Raw genomic sequence first — 20,537 nt, 5'->3', positions numbered from 1 at the left:
TTTCTCAAACAATAATATATTTAAGATGATACCATGAGCTCAAAGTAGGCTATATAGGAATTTCCACCGATGCAGCGGAACTGGTGAGACCTCAGCCTAACTTTTGACAGTTGTACCATCAACTGTCAAACTGTTCAGTATGAGTGGACCTTTCTTCCACGCACACTTTGAGACTGGTGCAATGAAGATGTAAAGGAAGAAGAAGAAATGATGTCAGCCGTGGAGCATCGTTGCTCTTTCGTTGGTGATCTATTTTATAATATATATATTGGAAAGTGTTATTGTTTGCATTTCGTGTAGGTTAGATTGCTGCCCAATAACAAATTGAATCGCCCATTGGCGCTTTCGTACCGATCCGCGCGTCGCGAGTGCGTGAAAAATGTCGAAACACGATCGAGTGAAATCGGGTGGCTTTCTGGATACGTTGCTCGGCCGACCACACAAGAAGCTTGGTCGGCATGGAGGGAGTGGCGTGTACGGGAACGGTCCGAGCAACGCTGGCGGGAACTTCAGTGGTTACGGAGGGAGTTACGGTAGCCTTAACGGGGGCCGTCCACTGTCCGGCCCGGACGCAGATCTGGTGTCCATGATCGAGCCGAACGAAACACATCGGTTGAGCGAGGCGGAAGTCAACAAACTGTTTCTCGAAATACTCGAGGACATGAACATTCCGAAGGACAAGCGTGACCCGCTGCTAGGCAAACCGCTCGAGGAGAAGCGCAAGATGATCGATATGCATGTGAAAGGTAGGTTCAGAAGGTGAACGCACATACCGATACAACGGACAGCAGCAAACGACATGCCAGAAAGCGGACGTAAGCATTCAACAAAGACGCGACTCGCGCAGTGTCGCGCGGCGGGGTCACGCCAAACGTGCAAGCGAGACAGGCAGCGCGAGTGGAACTGCTGTCGGATTGTCGTTTTAGGTTGCGTTTTGTTTATTTACATTGGCAAGTTTGGATGGAAAGGATGCGCGCAAGGTCTACCACAACCAACACCCCGTTGGTCGTTACTGTTTCGCAAGAAGTCTTTTGATTCAAAAGTCTGCAGTGAGTGCAAGACAGCACGTCCAAAAGCCTTGAGGTGTATTAACGCGCACCTCTATTGGAAGTCCATCGTGACCCACTAAAACATCCTTCATGCGTTACTGGCGAAATGCAGGGTGAAATCGGTAGTGGGGCGTGTACCCAGTGCGCTACAGATAGCGGCCCGTGCAGAAAGCGGGTTTGTGGGGGTGACCCTACATCGTGTGCCGTACTCAAGCCACCCGTGCAATTGTGAAACGAAAACACAACATCCACGATCGACAAGCTTAGTAAAGAAGAGTCGCATCAAAGTGCATTAACGCCGTGTGAGTAGTTGAAAACACGGGACCATGTCGGGGGAATTCTGCACTTGGAATTCATGGCTACAGTGGAAACACGTTACCTCAAGGATGGTTCGACGATGGGGGTTTCATCTACGTCGGTGTATTTTTAGAGCAGAAAACTGTCGACGTCGCATGATTTACAAAATTAACCGGTCCAATATCCTTCTCCGTGGTGTGAACTGGTGAAGGTAGTACAGCAAGCACGCTGAGATCATACCTTGGTTTGGAATTCCAAAAATATCGCTTTACCGACTTCTGGTCCCTATTCGTACCAAATTACCCGCCCATCAACACTCACATCCCATCTCACAATAGCAGACAGGCATGCAGTAGGCGATGGAGTACTCTTCGACCGTAGATATATTCATCACAGTGGCCTCCTTTTATTCTTTTGTGGTGAACTGTGATTTCTTATCGCTCACAGCCGTTCCAAAGGCTGCAAGTCATACAAAGCCTTCAGCCAAACGATGCGTGTATAATTTGAGCCATTTACGTTACATTAGCGGCGCTGTAAAGACCCTACAATAGCTTCCAAATGTTAAGTATGACAGAACCACACCAACAAGTAAGCCTTTAATTAACAGCTGATGCTATTACCGCAAAGACAAAACATAAACAATCCATACAGGGTGATAAGCTAGCATTAAACAGGGAGCCACCATGCTAAACGGGCTTATTTACGAAATGTGTAAAATTGCGGCACATCTAGCAGTGTATGAGCTCATAATTATAAGTGTCTTATCGCCTTCTGCGCACTTGGTGCGTCTTATCATGACGTTTTTTTACCCAAAAACACTTGTACTGGGGGTTTAATTTTACGACAGCTACAAAAATGTGTCCACATTGAACACAACCACCCCTCTATTCTTGGCCTTCTTTTCGTTCAGGGCGCCCAAAAATGATAGGGCGATATCGTGTGTAAACAGAGTAGCGAAACGCGTTCAAATGTTTGAATTCTATCGGTTGGAGTGTGTAATGACGCGCACCGCTCTATGCTGCAAAGTACGATAGTATGCCCGGTTGCTGTGGTTACCGCAACCAGCCATTAGAAGCATTTAAAGTGGGAGTGGGAGAATACGCAACAGGTGGTACGGTTTGGGGTGCAGCAGGTCATGCGTACGAGCGCGTACGAGGTGAAGGGGAGGCCCGGGTAACAATTGGTTGATGTGTTTACTTTTAGGTCGCGTTTCACGCGCGTTCTGACCATGTGCAACAGAAGCGACGCCCCCGCTTACTATCAAGCGTACCACGCATGAATGCATCGTCTCGTGCTAGTTCCGGCGAAGCCGAAAAGGAACACGAACGGAGAATATGTACTTCACGTACTCGGTGGTGAGGAAATAACATTGGACGATTGATTGTGATTGATTTGTCCAGAAGAAGAATTCAGCAGACAGCTAACCAATCGTGAAGAAACGGCCAACAGTGAAAATTGTTTTAATGGCTCAAGGATTGTAACGAACGGTAACATCAGGTCCATGTTATCACTTTGCCGCTGAATACTGTCCCGAAAGCAATGATAAATTATCTCTACTTTATCAACACGCAAATGCGTTAAATGTATCGTATCGAGGGCATCGCAGCTTAGGCAAACAAGTTCCAAAGAGTCGCTCACACCCGAATCCATCACCAAACCATCTATCAGACTTATTCGCATTCTTTGGAGTGAAAAAAGGGATACCGATTAATACCAAAATGTTCCTATCTTTATGTTCTCCACTATAGGTTCCTCAACCTTTCGCTGCTTTCACACTGCAATTCCATCGCTATCGGCTCAACGAAACCCGGCGTATTTTCCGCTGGTATTTTGGATCTTTTTCTAGCCGTTTCTTTTTCGTTGTATCGGTTGCTAGCATTCTTAAACCAAGCTTCTCGGGACGCAACCACTCTACGATCTTGCGTGTCGCATGTGCTGGAACTCCTCCAGAACTATTCGGGCAACGCACCGTGAAAGGGGAACCGTCTCTCGCTCGCTGAAGCAGCTCACTAATGTCGATGCTATTTTGCGGTGCGGTTGAACCACTCCACCAGCAAAGAAAGATAATCGATAATCAACACACATACACGACTTTGTTCCGTGGCTGTCACTTGCGGTCGCGGACATACAAATTGTGTGTGTGTGTGTCGCTCGATAAGAAAACGGTTAAAATCGAAGCAACGGAAGAATGTCGCCATGAGCGTTGGCCGGAAAGCGGAGAACGTGTTTGGCGGTTGAGCTTACGCGGTTGCTCACCGTTGACTCATGGTCAAGTTCCTTATAAGCGCATACCACGTCGTATCGCCTTTTGGGAGGGTGACTTTACACAACGTCCGCGCACCCGTCGTCATCGTCGTCTGTTTTATTTGCAAAAATTGCTTGACGATGCACACCGTTCTTTCACCTCGATGAGACAACAGGTCTGTCTAACCGAATGATCTGGACATCGTTTGTTGGTTCTGATTCAACACCGACCTGTGTTGGGATGTCTCATCTTTATTTGGTCCAAGAGAAGGTCCCACTTGAATATGGTCAGCAGGGGAGATAATTTAATACCAAATAACAACTGCTATGTGACGGTTTGAAGTGAATAATGATCATCTCTTACCTTGTGCTGATCAGCGTATCCTTCTACTGGCAAATAATGGGCAATTTTATTGGAGAATTTACGATAGGACCTTGGCAAAAGTGCCACACATAAAATTGAGACATATTGCGCTTGTGTTAACAATGTAATGAGAAGAACAGATTTTTTTGGTTTAAGAGGGGCTCACCACAACAGATTGGATACGTTGGATACGATCGTTTTACACGTTTTTAAAACTCGTTGGGGAACGATGCCAAGTTTTATTTATTGATAGGAAGAAACAATGATCAGAATATGCGACAAGACACTAATTAGTAATTACTGTTCTGACCGGAAAAAAATCTTTGGAGGATAGTGGATGGGAAATTCTACATCGCCCATGCAGAACACTCCTACTGGAATATGTTTCTTTTTAGTCGACTAACTGGATCGATAGGCGCTTAGGGCTCACAAGACGATAAGCTTAGTTTAGAATTAATTATTTACCAGTAAGTTATGAAAGAGTTGTAGTTTCTAGTGGCTTGAAAAAAAAACAAGAATTTAATAAATTATTTAACATTTTAATTTACGAAAAAAAAACTTGAATATTGGGAAAACCAAGCTTGATACATACACGATATACGGTACACAGAATAGCAAAATCCACGGGTAATAAAGTTCAGGAATAAAATTTTAAGGAAGTTAGATAGGTTCGTGCCGATATCGGTAATGATCCCAAGAACAGACCCGTCCCTATCGCTATGCGCATAATGAAACGCTCACTATTTTCATTCACGTCATTAAGTAGACATCCAACTCCATTGTGCAATGGCACACAAATGTTGCTACAGTTAATAACGATCTTTTCTCCACGCAAAGCAACGCTTCTTTGTCTTTCCCTATTTGCTATGGCAGCAATGAGCATCATACCACTGAAAGATGATCATCGCCGCCATCCCTCGTATCGCGGCTATTCGCGTGCGGTTCCTACGCTGCGTCCTATTTATCTACAAGGTGCGCCACGTGCTCATCTCAGCCAGGCCACATGCCTCACATTACGTCAAGCAGCAACAGAAAAAAAAAGAAACAACTGGCTTGGCAGCTTCTTGGCCGCTTATGTGCCGCGCTGCATTCGATCGCTCGATCGCAAACAAACGCTTCACTTGATCTCGCACCTCCCTGTCCTCGCTGCACTCTTTACGCCACGTTCCGGCGGCGGCGGCCAATATCTATCCTTTATTTACCATTTCTGCACGTTTCTAGCCAGTGCATCTTGGGCGTATTCTTTGATTATTTTCTTACACAACCATCAGCTGTTCATTCTTGCGAGCACAGTAAAACCACTTAGAAGCAGGATCGGCGCTCGTATTAAACTGCTCTCCATTTCGCTAGTGGAAAAGCCACATAGGCACGAAGGGGGTCTAGTCGTTCCGGCCGGCAAAACAACAGATTCGTGTTTGAGCCTACTGCTTTGCTGCATCTTCTTCACCCAACGCAAACGGCCACTTCTTATGCCAAGGCAAGTTCAAGGTCGACGCGTTTGTTAAGCGTTTGAGGCTGGACAACAGACGGAGCAACTTGCTTATGATGATGATGATGATGCCACGGTTCTCGAAAGCTCCTTACTCATTATCATTTTTCTCTCGTTTGCATTACATCATCGTGTGGTCCTCGTCATGATCCTGTGTTCCTGTTTCGAGCACTGCAATGACGTTCACGCTCCAACGCTGTGGCTGTTGAAAACAGCCTGACTGGAGTATCATGCCCGTGTCCGTTTGGATGTAAAGTTCAAAATTTATTCAGAAACGTACGTAATACTGCACGCATTGCTCTTTATGCACCTGCAGAACACAAGGAAGATGATCTTGTGCTCCACCTTGCTGAAAGAAAGCAATATCTGCCCGGCCATGTTTTTGTCGATGACACCATCATGCTATAATTATCGTTCCACTAATGATTTTTCAAAATATCGTCTGTTTATTCAATTTGCCGTGCGGCAGAAGCGGGAACGATGTGACGACTCTTACACTGTTTACCGGAGGACGTGATCATTCGTATTTCATTGGCCCCATAAGACACGATTTACGTACCACATGCGCTTGGTGTACTTCCCCTTTGCTTGGGAAGAATTTTTAATTCCACTGCTCAGCACGAGAGTGAGCTATCGCGATTTATGCTGTAAACACTGTGTTAAAAATAGTACAGGTCTTGTTTTGCAATCTATTTTCTTCTCCCCATCTATCGATTGGCTTTGAATGTACACACACACACGCGCGCGCCATTGAATCTCATATGTGGGTCAAAGATTGATGTGGTGCGGAAAGGCTAGGATCATCATTTTTGGAGGACTCACTATAAATGTATATTTTTAAACAGCTTTAATGTTCGATCTACTAAAATAAGTTGTTGTACCTATGTGGTCTATTGGTCCATTGAATCATTCAAGAAACAGAGATTAGAACAACAGCTCAATTGTGAGCATTTAATCGGAGATCACAGGAGATCGAAGTGAGTTCGGTTCCTGAACTATCGAATGAACTTTTTAACTGACTCATGAAGTTTCAATCCGATTTAAAGAGTTGTGATGTGTTGCGTTGTGTGTTGTTGTGTTTGAGAAGGTAGACCAGTAGAATTGTCTCTCTTCTTTCTTCATTTTATGCATTTAATCGATTAATCTAACTGAATCTAATTGCCCTTTTCGAAATCCCTCTTGCATTCGCAGGTAAAATATCCGCCGAACATCGCGCTAATTCACGGTTCGAAAAACCGTCGGACTATGTGCAGTACCTTCACGAAGGCGACTATTCAAATAGGTCAAGCAAACTGCTCGGATGTCTGGAGAGTCTTCGCGTGGCATTGACCAGCAATCCCATCAGCTGGATCAAGGACTTTGGCGAGGATGGCATCAACGAAATCGTTACCCTGCTGCGGTACTGCAAATCGGGCCCGCGCCGAATGTACAAGATCGAGTACGAATGTTTACGATGTTTGAAGGCAATCCTCAACAACTCCTGGGGTCTGAACGTTATCCTCACGCCAGATCAGCACGCGGTTGTGCTGCTGTTGGCGCAATGTGTCGATGCGAACAACCCGCAGACGATGTGTGAAGCGATTAAGCTACTGTCCGCCTTGACGCTGCTGAAGGATCGAAACGGGTACGAGAAGGTACTACGAGCGATCACCAATGTGAGCTCGATGCGGAAACCCGGTTCGGATCGATTCCGCCCGATTGTGGAGGGTTTGTTTTTGGATCACGATCGTAACTACGAACTGACCTGCAGCACGATGATCTTCATCAACTGTCTCATCAACACACCGACCGACATTAACTTTCGGCTACATTTACGGTGTGAAATGATGCGCGCTGGTCTGTACGAACGGATCGATCAGCTGTCGGAGATGGTGGAGAAGAGCGGCAACGAGAATCTGGTGAATCACTTCAAGATCTTTAACGGCTACCGGGAAGATGATTTCGAGGAGTTTAGCAACCGGTTCGACAATGTGCGGCTCGAGCTCGACGACATGAATGATTGTTTCGAACTGCTGCGGAACCTGGTCGTGGACACGAGTTGCGAACCGTATTTCCTTTCGATTCTGCAGCATTTGCTATTCATCCGTGACGATCATCAGTACCGGCCGGCCTACTTTAAGCTAATCGAGGAATGCGTTTCACAGATCGTACTGCACAAGAGTGGGTACGATCCAAACTTTGAGAGTCGCGATTTCCACATAGACACCAGCACCCTGCTGGACGATATGGCGGAAAAGTCGAAGCAGATGGAAAGCAAAAAGTCGGAAGACTTCGAGAAGCGTATGACCGAGCTGCAAACTGCGCGCCAGGAAGCGGAAGCCCGTGTGGCCGCCCTCGAGGATCGGCTAAAAGAGATCGAAGCGACCGGCGTTGTCGTGTCGCCGAAGGGTAAAAGTAAACTACCTCAAATCAACATTCCTCCACCACCGCCCGGTCTGCTACCCGGTGTACCAGGAACGGTGGCAGCACCGCCTCCTCCACCCTGCCCGGGAGCAATTCCAGTTATGGTCGGTGGTGCACCAGCACCACCACCTCCACCCTTCCCGGGGGCTGGTGGTGGTGGTCCACCACCTCCCCCACCTATGCCCGGTATGGGCGGTGGTCCACCTCCGCCACCGCCGATGATGATGATGGGTGGTGGTGGACTCCGGCCGCCTGGTATGCCGCCACCCTTCCCCAATGCCGCCCCGAAACCTCTGCCGTACGGTTTGAAGCCGAAGAAAAAGTGGGAAACCGATGGCCCGATGAAGCGGGCCAACTGGAACGGTTTGGATGCGCAAAAGCTTTCCGAGAACTCGTTCTGGGTACAGGTGCAGGAAGAGAAGCTAGCTGATAATGACATTTTCGCACGACTCGCCATGAAGTTCTCCTCCAAGCCGGCCAAACCGGTCGACAAAGATTCCAGCGATCGGCCACAGTCGTCGAAGAAAAATATCGATCTACGCGTGTTGGACGGCAAAGCGGCGCAGAACCTTTCCATCCTGTTGGGCGGTTCGCTAAAGCACCTTTCTTACGAACAGATTCGTACGTGTCTGCTGCGCTGCGACACATCCGTGCTCAGCCCAAGCGTACTCCAGCAGCTCATCCAGTATCTTCCGCCACCGGATCAGCTGAAGCGACTGCAGGAGATACGGGCGCGCGGTGAAGATTTGGCAGGTGCGGAACGGTTTGCGGCCACGATCAGCGATATCAAACGTCTCGGTGCCAGGCTGCAGAGTCTCAGCTTTAAAATCGACCTGCCGGACATGGTGCAGGATGTGAAGCCGGACATAGTGGCCGGAACGGCCGCATGCGAGGAAGTGAAGACGAGCAAAAAATTCGCCAAGGTGCTGGAACTCATCCTACTGCTTGGCAACTACATGAACTCGGGCTCGAAAAAGGAGCTCGCCTTTGGGTTCGAGATGAGCTTCCTGCCGAAACTGACCAGCACCAAGGATTACGAGAACAAGCAGACGTTGCTACACTATCTCGCCGAGGTTATCGAGAGCAAATTCCCGGAGGCGCTTACCTTCCACGAGGATCTTTCCCACGTCGATAAGGCATCACGCGTGAGCTTGGACACGATACAAAAGACAATGCGACAGATGCAAAACTCGCTGAAAAACCTCGAATCGGATCTGAACAACAACAAGGTGCCGCAAAGCGAAGACGATCGATTCCTCGAGGTGATGGGCCAGTTTGCGGTCGAGTGTCGGGCGCAGGTCGAAGTGTTGGGCCGTATGCTCGCGCAGATGGAATCCCTGTTCACCAGCCTGTCCGAGTACTATTGTTTCGATCCGGCCAAGTACACGATGGAGGAGTTCTTCACCGATATTAAAACGTTCAAGGATGCGTTCGTCCAGGCGCACACGGACAATTTGCGATTGCGCGAGGAGGAAGAGAAACGGCAGAGGGCGCAGGAAGCGAAGGAGCGTGCCCAGCGGGAGCTGCACGAACGCCAGCAGCGCAAGGTGGATCTGATCAGTATCGATGCGGGCCAAACGCAGGAAGGCGTTATGGACAGTTTGCTGGAAGCGCTTCAGACCGGTTCGGCGTTTGGCAATCGGGAGCAGCGTCGAAGACGCGGACCCCGACCGGCCGGTGCCGAACGGCGCGCACAGCTTAATCGTAGTCGATCGCGTACCGGCATCACGGCGAATGCGTTTTCTAGCCGAGAAATGATTTCAGAACTTCTCGGACCGGCGTAGTGTGGTAATTAAGGTGTTCATTATTTACAGTGTTGTTTTATGAACTGCGTTATCGTGGTTGCCAGCCACAGGGACACACCAGGAGGCGTACAATTGAGATTTATTTGCAATTAAACCGATGAAAGCGACTTTTATAGAGAAAAAAACATTACCGAATTGGAACGAAACAATATGAAAAATCAGTATTTCTATTTCTTTTTTTTTACATTAACAATAATAGGACGCAATAAAAGGGCACTAGGAGAACTGATTTGTGAACGTGTATAAAAATAGTGTTAGGACAAAGTGGGGAGGGTAGCGTGTGCGCAAAACTTTATCCACCACTCGTCGTATGTCACTGCGTTTGCCAATTTTACGTATATTTCCGGATTGTCGTATAACATTCTTACAAACTAAGCCATGGTACGAGTGAAAAAAGGAAGTGAACGTGAATACCAAACACAAAGCGGAATTGACCTAAAGCAAAAAAAAACACCAGACTACACACAAAAGACTACAAAAAGCGCCTTAAATAATGAAACAAGTAAATCAATCGTGATAATGAACCGAGAATGCACAAAACCGCAGCACGCAACAATACGCGATCGCGATCATGCATACACAAAGCACACGATACATCAGCCAGAAGTTAAGCTTAGGAACTTAGTCGTGATTATAAAGCGCAAACAGATAAGATACGGGGACAGCGACTTTCTACGGAGTTGTACAAAAATTAATGCTAATGTCGCAATTGTTGGTGGGATAAGGAGAGCGCCATAAAACTTATTCGAACATAGTAAACTGAGTATGAGTAAGTGAGGGCAAAACTGCGAAAACATGTTTAATCCTACCGAAACAAAACAAAACAAAAAAGACACCAAGGCCAGAGCGACAGGTTGGCTTAACTGGACAACGATTTATAAAATCAAAGCTCCATTTCAAATATCTCCTGTCCAAAAAAAAGCAGTGACGAATCAAACAAAAAAAAACACACACACATAAGTCTGTCGCAAACCGTCGGGTACAATATACATATATTCAACGAATGTTTATAACAAAATATTTTTGCTAATTGTGAAATTGTTACAAAATTGACGCGATATTGCAGGGGGGGTCATACACACATACAAGTAAAGGATGTAGTTTGTTTTGTACGATGTTTCCTTTCTTTTTTAAAGCTTTTTTAGCGCCTAGATAGATTTGTTGCTATACAATTACGATATATTTTCTCTATTGTTTAGCAGATAGATATAAACTGTACAGATGTCCTTTTGTTAAGAAAAACAATAAAAAAAACCCTCACATTTCTTTAGAGAGAGAAAAAAGCGTACTGGTGTTTGTGTGTTGCATTTAGTAGAGTAATTGTTATTTGTTATCAACTTTCAAAGGTTTATTAACTTATCCATGGCCTGCTGCAGGGGTTCTCTAACGCGTCTACCAGGACTCTTCTATCCATGTAAACAACCAACAACAGTTGCTTCAGACTGTAGAAACCCCAACTGACCTTTTCCCCAGGATAGATGAAATTTTGGACGACTCCACAGGTGCGATCACTCCTGCGTAAGCTAGGATTTGATTACATTATTTACAGTCACTTCTAATGTAATGCTTGCTGAAGATGCGACCAAGCTTATAGGAATCGTTCAAAATGGAAAGCCCATTTTGTGGTTTTATTTGTCAACAAATTGTTACAATTCATACAATACAATTGCATTCTGTTACATATAAGGTTATAATTAATTAAAGGAAATAATACATTTATAAATAGTAATCATGATTTTGCAATTAAATATTTCACTAATGGATCTTGTAAACAGTGTCGATAAATATTAAACTCATTAAACTAAAAATGTAATCAATTGCATTGCGAACCAACGTTCCATCGAGTTATGATAATTCATAATAGTATGTAAATATTATGTTTGTTTTGTCGTTTTAAAGTTATTCATTTAACGAAAAATTATACCTCAAACGGGGATAACTATAGTTAATTATTAATTATACCATCAGAAACATCCACCTGGGGCAACTTACAACTAACGCTACGAATGGTAAGGTCAGCGTTAGTCTCAACCGTCAACAGATCAGCGTGCTTCAGTAGTAGAATGTTTTTGAATACTTTTGCAGCGCCCATAGGAGAGTTTATCTGCAACAACTGTAGTAAGCGTTGAATTGAAATTGGATGTCCGAGTTGCCCCTCATTATTCATTGCGCTCTGTACTGTGAGCAATATATCGACGATCTGGATAGGATGGAACAGCATAGGATGTTTACAATCATGCTAGGCGGTAACTAAAACCTCGTCGCATTACACTGGCATACGTACCATTGGATCAATTGGTAACATCTCCTCTACAGTTTCCTCATTGTCCGCAATTGTACCAAGCTCCTGTGCCTGATTAAACAGCACGGAACTCACATCCGGCATGGGATCGTTTTCGTTTTGATGTGCTTTTTGTTGCTTCTAAAGAAAGGTAAGAAAAACATTAAGTAATTAAATTTTACGGAGTATGCGGAGGCGCCCTATGCCTACTATGACGTGTTTTATTAAACCTCTTACCGATTTCTTGTTACAATTTCTTAGTTTAATTTTCTTCTCCGGTCGTGAGTCCGTTTCAGCTACAGGTTGTGGGTCCTTATCTTTTAATGATTCCTTTAATACCGATGGAATATTTTCTGCAGGTGCTAGCTGTTCCGTCGCTGTCTTTTCTTGGCCGGTGAACTAAAAGAAAATTATTCAATGAGGAAATTAATTTCTTAATGTAAAGTGTTAATATTTTAACTGTGCATACCGTCCCATCCGTAACTGACGTCAAATGGAAATTATCCAACACTTCTGTCAACTTTCCGTCAATTGAACCCAATACCTCCAGTTCGATTGGGGGAATTAACGTATCTTGCTGAATCGATCGCACGTTTGGCTGTTCATCGCCCAGTTGGTTGATCGTAACCAAATTTGATGTTTCAGTCACGCTCATTGTAGGTAGACGACTAGTCAACCCGTCCTGCGTTTGTTGGAAGCCTGAATTAATTTTCTGTGCTGCCGGTGCTGGCATGTCTGTAAGTTCGCGCAATTTATGCTGCTTGTACCTATCGGACAATTGCTTCTGTACATCCTTTATCGCTTTGTTCCAGTTCGCAGGACATGGAACGCTAAAAATATCGAAATTTTGTCTCGCCTTTGGCATTGGAACGGTCATATCGAACGGTTTTAGACGTTCCGTAAAAGAGCTCTCTTGCTTTATACGTCTTCGACGAGGTGCAGGTGTCTCTAACAGTTCTGAAGATGAAGTACTTTCTACTGCTGCTGCTGTGGCTGACACCCTTGAACATGATGGTTCAGAATTCTCTCCCGATGGACCCGGTTGAACTTCCGTTGGGACCGTTGCAACAGTCGCTGGAATCGATTTAACCGCTGTGTTCAGAGGAACGGCAACAGTTGATTCTTGTGTGCCCAACGGTCTCTTAAACAAGGCCAAGTCAAGCTCCTGAAAGTTGTCAGCAGGCGATGGACGTAAACGAATGCTCGGCAGCTGTGCAAGCAACATGTCCCGCGTCATCGTCTCTCTTATCGACATTGGTGGCATCTCCTCACCGGTGCATAGCTGCAAAAAATCCCGCGCACCATCCACATCGTTACTGCCAAAGTTTTCATCTTCTGGTAGCATTACGATAGGTATGGGTCCTATTTCTTCAGGCAACTGATAGGGATCGTTCAGTGGTCCGTGTGATTCGTTTGATCTGGTTGGCCCCATCGCATCTTCAGTAGCGATAAGCTGATCCGAAGGCGGAATATCAACGATAACTGTTTGATTATTCTGAGAAGGTACCACTTGTCTAACAGTACGCGGCCGCCCAGAACCCTTCATAGGTTTGCGGTTCAGTTTCAAGACATCCCGTTTATATCTTTCTAACAGTAGATACGAGCGAGAAGCACAAGAGTTACTAAATATGTAAGAACACTCCTAACAAACACTGAAAATTAATACAAACTTTCTTTTTGTTTATAAAATTCAGCCGTCTGCAGTTTTTCCCCTTCGCAAATCTGATTTAGCGCTACCGGGCTGCTTACCGTGCTGAGTAAATCGCTTAGTTTGACATTCCTGAAACCAATCGTTAGCACATTTGATAAGCTGAAGCTCGATTGAAGAATAAACATTTGCCAGCCTTACTTCACGATCTTATATTCTTTGTCTGTTAGAAGACCTTGTGGTTTCATGTTTTTGCCACTTCTAAAATACTTTGTTACTATGATTTTATTAAGCTTTCCCATGATGCTACTGCTCACTGCCACTACGTATTTTAAAATGGCCGCGGTTGTGCGAAATGCACAACGCAACGCCGTTTCCAACAAACTCCGAAATTATATTGTACTTGAAACTGGCAGCACTGCCAAGCGTTGTCAAAAGTGCACAGTGGGCGATCACAACGATTTTTATTGTTGTATATTTTTAAATAAATTCTACAAATTACGATACAGTAAACAGATTTAGCGATCTCTACATTTCAGTAATAGTTTTCTTAATTGAAAAAAAAACGGAGAAAACATTTTTGCGCTTGAAGTTAATTAATGTTATGCTCCTTTGTAGCTAAGGGCGCCGACTTGAGTGCGAAGTTTTATTTGAAGCATGACAGTGATTCACAACAATCAACAACACAGCGTGCTCTAGCAGCGCGACCACCGGGTGATATACGGGTTCAATTGGCTTATTCTCATTGCAGCTACTAGCTTCCACTATGCCGATATTAGCTGAGGTATGAAAGGATTAATACAGCTCCTAGTTTAATTAGCTCTTATCAAAGTTATGTTGCTCTCCTTCAAATAGCTTACAGGGGACGAGAATACAAGCGAAAGTTCACGCACATTTGTTTTCGAAAACGAAGGCCACACGTTGGGAAATGTGCTTAAAAGCATCATCTGCAAGTAGTAAGTTGATCATGAGACATTCTGGTGTGTAGCAGTCATACTCTATTCCATGTATTTGCAGCCACGATGTAAACTTTTGCGGCTACACGGTTCCACATCCGGCAGAAAACAAAATGCATTTCCGTATACAGGCCGCCAAGAACGTCCGAGCAATTGATGTCCTGCGACGCGGCCTGGAAGATTTGGAACGCGTGTGTGACCATACGATAGATACGTTCGAAGCAGCAATAGCATTGCATCAAGAGACAGCTTAACGAAATTTCAATTGTACTTTACCAACGTTTGCATGTAGGGTCCATTTGTATGCTGCACATACAATTCTGTGAATGGTAATTGCATATATAACATTAAAATTTAACGGCATGGTAAGATAATGCATTTAATGGTGGGATGGTGCATTATTTCGGATTGATTGGCGATCTATGAAATACATGTTGTATCACACCACGAAGTGTTTTATTTATGAGAAAATCGAACCAAGTGTAGAAGGAGGATTGTGTATTGAATGTTTTATATAAGAACACTATCGTTCTGTTAGCTCAGCTATGGACAACACTACATGTATTGTAGCGTCATCGCCACTCATTTCGTCTATAACATTTCGACGGTATAATAATATAGCATGATAATCTATATAAGTAACGCAAAACACAGTCGCAAAAACGTACGACTGGCATTGGCGTATTACCACACACCACACCGAACACGCATTAAATCGTGCTGATAGGTAGATGATTCGTTAGTTCTTGCAATTCGTCAAAAAAAACACCGTACAGTGATTCAACTGAAACAGCTATAAACTGCCTTGATCTATTGAAAATCCCAAACTAAATTTGTATAGGCGGCTTATGTATGCTTATAATAAAGCTGTGCTAGTATAATTTACAGAAAACGAAACCAAAGTTTTTTTTTTGTTTCGATTAATAGGAGAAAAAGATCTATGTAAGAGAAAGCATAATGGATTTAAAAAAGAATATGCTTATCTCTAAGTTAAGTGTATAGTAATACCACCGCATTATCTATCCCTTCCGGTTACAACCATTTACTAGTCAAAAACGAAATGGTGTTTCCAAAACCAAATATGGAGCAATGTGTAGGTAGCCCAAGTACTTACAATGCTAGCGACAGAGATGTTAATTCTGCACATTGTCATTTAAGCACCATACCAAACGGTTTCAATACGATCAGACAGACTTACACGCTGGAAGAGAATTGCTTCATGTGACATTGATGGTCGGCTATCGATGGTTTCTCCCTCTGGACGATGGGCGGCGAAATTGTGACCACAGGTATGGTTTATAATTAAAAAACGCGAAGGTACAGATATTACAATTGCACGCAGAACCTATTGTGTTTAAGACACATCCAAACCCTCAAAGCTGTTTGGGATTGTTTGACTTCAGGAAGTTACTAAAAATATGTTATGCGGAATTGGGAGAGGATAGTAATAGAAGTTGCAGGGGTATACACGTTAGTAGCGCAGATGAAGACGAACCGTTGGAAGAACATTATCGCGGCTTGGTGTGTGCTGGTCATTCTGCTGATATGTTGATGTTGTTCAATTTGTTGCTCATCGTTGCTTTTCTTCCTTCCAATCCCGTCGCTGTTCCCAAAGTGTACCGGGTTCATTCGATGTACCGAAGACAAGTTGTATTTAAAAGGAATTCGGAAAGGGATATTAGCAAAGGAAGACTGTTAGTAACACGAATCGTAGCTCTGCAACCGTGTGCCCGTTCGATCTGGCTTGGTTAATGATTGTTTTCTATGTACCCATAACTGAGTAGTCGCGTTATAAATCCTATAAATGGCTTTGTAAGGTCATTCTTACTAACATTGTTTTAATCGACCTAGTACCATTGACAAAACAACATTCTTACGGATCATAAAGGATCATTACTTGGAGGAATAATTATTGCAATCAAGTAAACAAAAGCAAGTCTTGCAAATACTACTTACATCAATCACACTAAATAAAACTGTAAATAAATGTATATCTCTTTTGACAATGTTATCAAATCGCTACGATAAAACTGTAAAACGAGAACGATTGCAGAGAATATGATAATTATCAATGCAGACGAAGTTACAAATGATTGCAATAGAGTGTGAGAACAAGCGAGAGAATATCTCAACCGGTTACAACTGTGTGCATTCTGTACCTTCGCGCCCTTTGCTAAACCATACACGCTGTGACAATTTAATACTTCCTTTTTCCTCCACTGTTACGGCCACCACCACCACCGAAAGCTGATCCGTAACTGCCACGGCGAGAATTGCCACCGCCACCACCGCCGCCGCTCGAACGTCGGCCACCGCCATTTCGATGCAGCTTGCCGGAATATTTACCCGACGGTGGGGTATACATTTTCTGTGAACCTGGGCCTGATTTGCCATGCTTTGGCCCTTTGGAGTCGGGGGCCGTTTTGCCATTGCCATCGAACGTGATCGTTGCATGCCGTTTGTTTCCGGCTTTGGTAGTATCTTCTTGCTTCTGTTCTAGTCGCTGTTGTTGTTGCTGTTGAAACCAAATACATATCGTAAGCTACAACAGTGATACAACTTTAATGCGTTTTCTATGAGTGCTTACCGCTTTCTTCCCTTTCGGTACAACCCATGACAACTGTACGACTGATTTGAAGCTTGGTGGCGAATGAAATAGATCACGAATCAAAGTGCTGATGTTAGAAGTGGTTTTCAGTGCAGTCACTTTAATTTGGTTCTCGTCGGATTTCATCTCTTCTGCACTTTTACCCTTGACGGTTTCCTGAAGTTTCTTGATGTAACTAAAATACCAGTCGAGAAACGATATCAATATACACTTTAAATACTATTTTCTTAGAGTGTTCTTCGCAAACAGTTGAAATTCTTTCAGTTAGAAGATGAACAAGGCAATTATTTTAAGAAGAAGCACAACTCACCCCTGTGTTCCCCGCGCCAAATATTGTAGCCGAGAACGGAAATCTTTCAGCTTCGCTGGATTGTCTGGGAACGTGAGAAAATCGGCTGCCTGTTTACCCAGGGTGTGCAGCGCATACAGCAGACATTCGGCATGTGAAAAATGGAACGATGGTGTTTCGTTCAAATCGGCATCGAGCGGTGGCAATGGCATGTATTCCTGGAACGCGTAATGAATTATTTGTGTTATTTTCCTTTGCTCTTCAATAGTCAGCAATGTTTTTTTTGTTCGATACAGTACCAATAACACCTCATAAATAGCTTCCACTTTCTCGGAGGCTTTCTCTAATGTTCCACAGAACGCAGTCATTTCGGCAAACACTTTCAATAAACGCTGTTGTGTCTGTTGCTGGTCATCTGCGGCACCGATCAAACACCATACACTCGGTCGCAAAAACTTCTCACACATGAATTTTACAAACAGAGTTGATTCCACCTGAGACTGTGGGAAACAATGGATCAAACATTGATCAATAGTTTTAGAAATATTTATCAATAGGCTGAGTCTTTCGTGAACTTACTGAAAAGTACGGCATGGCCTCAGTCGCGCACTGAATAAAACGTTCTACAGTTTCATCGTCCGATGCGAGCGCACCGGGATCGCTTTCCAGATCTGCTTGTTCAGCAGCGAGCGTTACCAGCTCCACATGACCGGGAAGAGTTTTGCTAAGCTTCGTTTGGTTCAGAATAGACATGCAAAGATGGAACTCGTCCGAGCTTACGTCCTAATTGAGAAAGAGTACACAATCAAAACGCTTTCCATTAGACTACAATATTGCAATGCATTGCATTGCTGCCATTTACCAGTGTGATCTTTTTAACCTCAGCAATAATAAAATCTTCCACCAGTTTCGTCAAAATTTGAGTCTCAAGCTTCATGATTTTGTTGTTTATAAACTGAAAGCTACGAAAACGTGTCGTCTCCTCACCGCCTACGATTTGACTGAAAATTCCAGTCAGAGTTCCAATGGCATCGTACTGAAAAATAGACACTCGCGTTTATTTAAGTATTAACAACATCAAAGCAAGCTTTGAGCGTTAGCTACCATACCTTTGCCAGCGTGAGTAACGACTGATGTACCTGCAGCAACTCTGCAGAATCTTCGGTGATGAGCAATTGGGCCAAAATGTCACCGATTCTAGGTGTATGCTCGGTTGTATCACGGCACAGCTGTGGCAAATCCTTAATAGCTTGCCTTCTTATCTGGAAATGTAGAACGAGTAGTTCGCAGTAAGTAACACCTAATTAACACTTATGATGAATCAGAAGATTCGACATTTTGTATTCCTACCTGTGTATCCTCATCCTCACACAGATCCAGCTGACTTTCAATGGCGAGATCCGCCAAGCTGGGAAAATGCTTGAAGAATTTCCCAATGAACTGGGACGCAAGACGCTTTTCCTTTGCCGAACCTTTCACAGCATCTAATATTTCTTTATATTCGGCTTCATGCTGAACGGAGAAGAACAATGAAAAGCGTAAACAACTTTTTCCGGCACCATTATGAGGTAAAAAAATGCAACCAAACCTCGCCGATTTTTTCCTTGGCGTCACTCAAGATTTCGTAGTTCTTGTACAGCTTTTCTATTCGATCGCCGGTGTTGTCCATGGTGAGATATTCTTATTGTACGCGGAACTGTGAAAACTTTGGGCAAATTTTACTGAAATAATCAGTAAAAGTCCAGAAAAACTAACTCACAAATTTACGGAACAGTCCTAAACGCGAATGTACGTGCGTGTGTGTACGTGTGACAGATGGTCAAAAACTAGAGCAATCGTTAAATTCCCACAGTTCATTATGGTCAATCACCCAGATATTTTGACCATAATTCTAGAGGCGGTTTTTGGCCTGTGTAGTTCTTTAGTCACCCACTGTGCTGCCGTAGAAACGGAAGTAAAAAAAATCTACAGGGTGTGTCTGTTCGAACAGAAGTTCGAAAGCGTGAAACTGTTTTCAAACACACAATTTTTAATTTTCAAACGAGATTGAGGGCTTTTTTGTATGAATTTCAGACATTTATTTTTATACAATTTAATGTTTCAGACATTCAAAAGCTATTACTTCGCACACCTTTTTACTTTAGATACTTTTTCATAGATTACAATTCATAGAAACTGAATTGATCATGAGCTGTGTGATCGTTCATAACCGGAACAATAACGCGTATAGTCATTCCAATGTGATTATTTCAGCTGGGATTATTTAAGCTTTAATAGCACATTTTCATTACATCAGTGAATCTATTAGTTTATTAGTAAATGCTTAAAAGAAATAATCTCAAAAATGGATTAAAAACATTGAACTTTCCATGTCCACGTCCATTTGAATATGAAACAATCAATTGCTGATGTCGGAATTGTGTGAAAGTTTGTCTCCTTGTCCGCAGTCGAATAACTTTCCTCTGGATGATTTCCTTTTCGAGAGTGATAGCGAATGTTTCTTATCGTTGACTCCACAAGCGCTTCTTCAGTTTTCTCTAAGCAACGCGCAACTAAACCTAACGTTATATATTTTGCCGCCTTTCGGGAGATCCATAAAACGAGTGGACGAAAATTTTATGCCTTTATTTCTATATTAATTTACTATCCGCTCCACACAGCCTGCATACGGTGGCCATACGGAGAAAATAGACCGGGGGCCCGGTGTAGATGGACGGCCATACACTGTTTAATGAGTTGCAGCATGAAACTGCCTAGTGTTGCGATGAGAGTGGTAGAGTTAGACGGTACCACGTTCGGATATTATCGCGTTATTAGCACCGGTTTTCGACCATTTGCCGAGCTCATCATAACAATAGTCATTAGAATAATGTCGATGGTTATTGCGCGTATTTGTTGATTAATTTGATTTTTACACTTATTTCATCGGTCGCGCTTTCCTTCGCGACGCCGAGCAGTAAAGATTTTGCAAATAGTACTCCACAACAATTGACGATAAAGAACTTCGCGCTTCAGAGTGTGAAGAAAAACACTTCACAGAGCTTTACGAGTTTCGTCCGCACAATTTGTTTTTTGCAGACTAAATACACAAAGAACCTGCGGGG

At 43.8% G+C, this 20,537-nt stretch overlaps 4 protein-coding genes across 7 annotated transcripts; 2 read left to right on the top strand and 2 right to left on the bottom strand.

Moving 5' to 3' along the window:
- The first annotated feature begins 360 nt into the window (after window positions 1-360).
- On the top strand, window positions 361-10,763 carry LOC128300229 (protein diaphanous). Of its 2 annotated transcripts, XM_053036219.1 has the most exons (3): window positions 380-474; window positions 538-746; window positions 6,635-10,763. In XM_053036219.1, exons 1-3 carry the CDS (start codon window positions 380-382, stop codon window positions 9,628-9,630), a joined length of 3,300 nt encoding a protein of 1,099 aa, XP_052892179.1. In that variant the 3' UTR covers window positions 9,631-10,763. The 2 variants fall into 2 exon arrangements, with proteins under 2 accessions (XP_052892178.1, XP_052892179.1); XM_053036218.1 differs by having other exon boundaries at window positions 361-746.
- A 516-nt stretch (window positions 10,764-11,279) lies between these two features.
- LOC128303820 (uncharacterized) lies at window positions 11,280-13,891 on the bottom strand. Its single transcript, XM_053040897.1, has 6 exons — window positions 13,782-13,891; window positions 13,603-13,712; window positions 12,402-13,519; window positions 12,170-12,331; window positions 11,936-12,073; window positions 11,280-11,851 (listed from the first exon to the last, which is right to left on the bottom strand). Exons 1-6 carry the CDS (start codon window positions 13,880-13,882, stop codon window positions 11,597-11,599), a joined length of 1,884 nt encoding a protein of 627 aa, XP_052896857.1. The 5' UTR covers window positions 13,883-13,891; the 3' UTR covers window positions 11,280-11,596.
- A 338-nt stretch (window positions 13,892-14,229) lies between these two features.
- Window positions 14,230-14,977, top strand: LOC128303555 (probable DNA-directed RNA polymerases I and III subunit RPAC2). The gene is made up of 3 exons (XM_053040543.1): window positions 14,230-14,364; window positions 14,436-14,536; window positions 14,598-14,977. Exons 1-3 carry the CDS (start codon window positions 14,347-14,349, stop codon window positions 14,788-14,790), a joined length of 312 nt encoding a protein of 103 aa, XP_052896503.1. The 5' UTR covers window positions 14,230-14,346; the 3' UTR covers window positions 14,791-14,977.
- Window positions 14,978-15,006: 29 nt separating this feature from the next.
- On the bottom strand, window positions 15,007-19,206 carry LOC128303554 (apoptosis inhibitor 5 homolog). Of its 3 annotated transcripts, none has more exons than XM_053040542.1 (9): window positions 19,022-19,206; window positions 18,784-18,945; window positions 18,543-18,695; window positions 18,296-18,469; window positions 18,013-18,216; window positions 17,733-17,933; window positions 17,455-17,651; window positions 17,124-17,319; window positions 15,007-17,024 (listed from the first exon to the last, which is right to left on the bottom strand). In XM_053040542.1, the coding sequence occupies exons 1-9, from the start codon at window positions 19,100-19,102 to the stop codon at window positions 16,734-16,736; spliced, it is 1,659 nt and encodes a 552-aa protein (XP_052896502.1). In that variant the 5' UTR covers window positions 19,103-19,206; the 3' UTR covers window positions 15,007-16,733. The 3 variants fall into 3 exon arrangements, with proteins under 3 accessions (XP_052896502.1, XP_052896500.1, XP_052896499.1); XM_053040540.1 differs by having other exon boundaries at window positions 15,008-17,051; window positions 17,127-17,319; XM_053040539.1 differs by having other exon boundaries at window positions 15,010-17,051.
- Window positions 19,207-20,537: the final 1,331 nt, after the last annotated feature.

Source organism: Anopheles moucheti, chromosome 3, assembly GCF_943734755.1.
Source record: "Anopheles moucheti chromosome 3, idAnoMoucSN_F20_07, whole genome shotgun sequence".
In the NCBI taxonomy this organism is placed as follows: Eukaryota; Metazoa; Arthropoda; class Insecta; order Diptera; family Culicidae; genus Anopheles; species Anopheles moucheti.
Note: the sequence above shows the minus strand (reverse complement) of the source record. Positions and strands in the feature narration are given on the sequence as shown.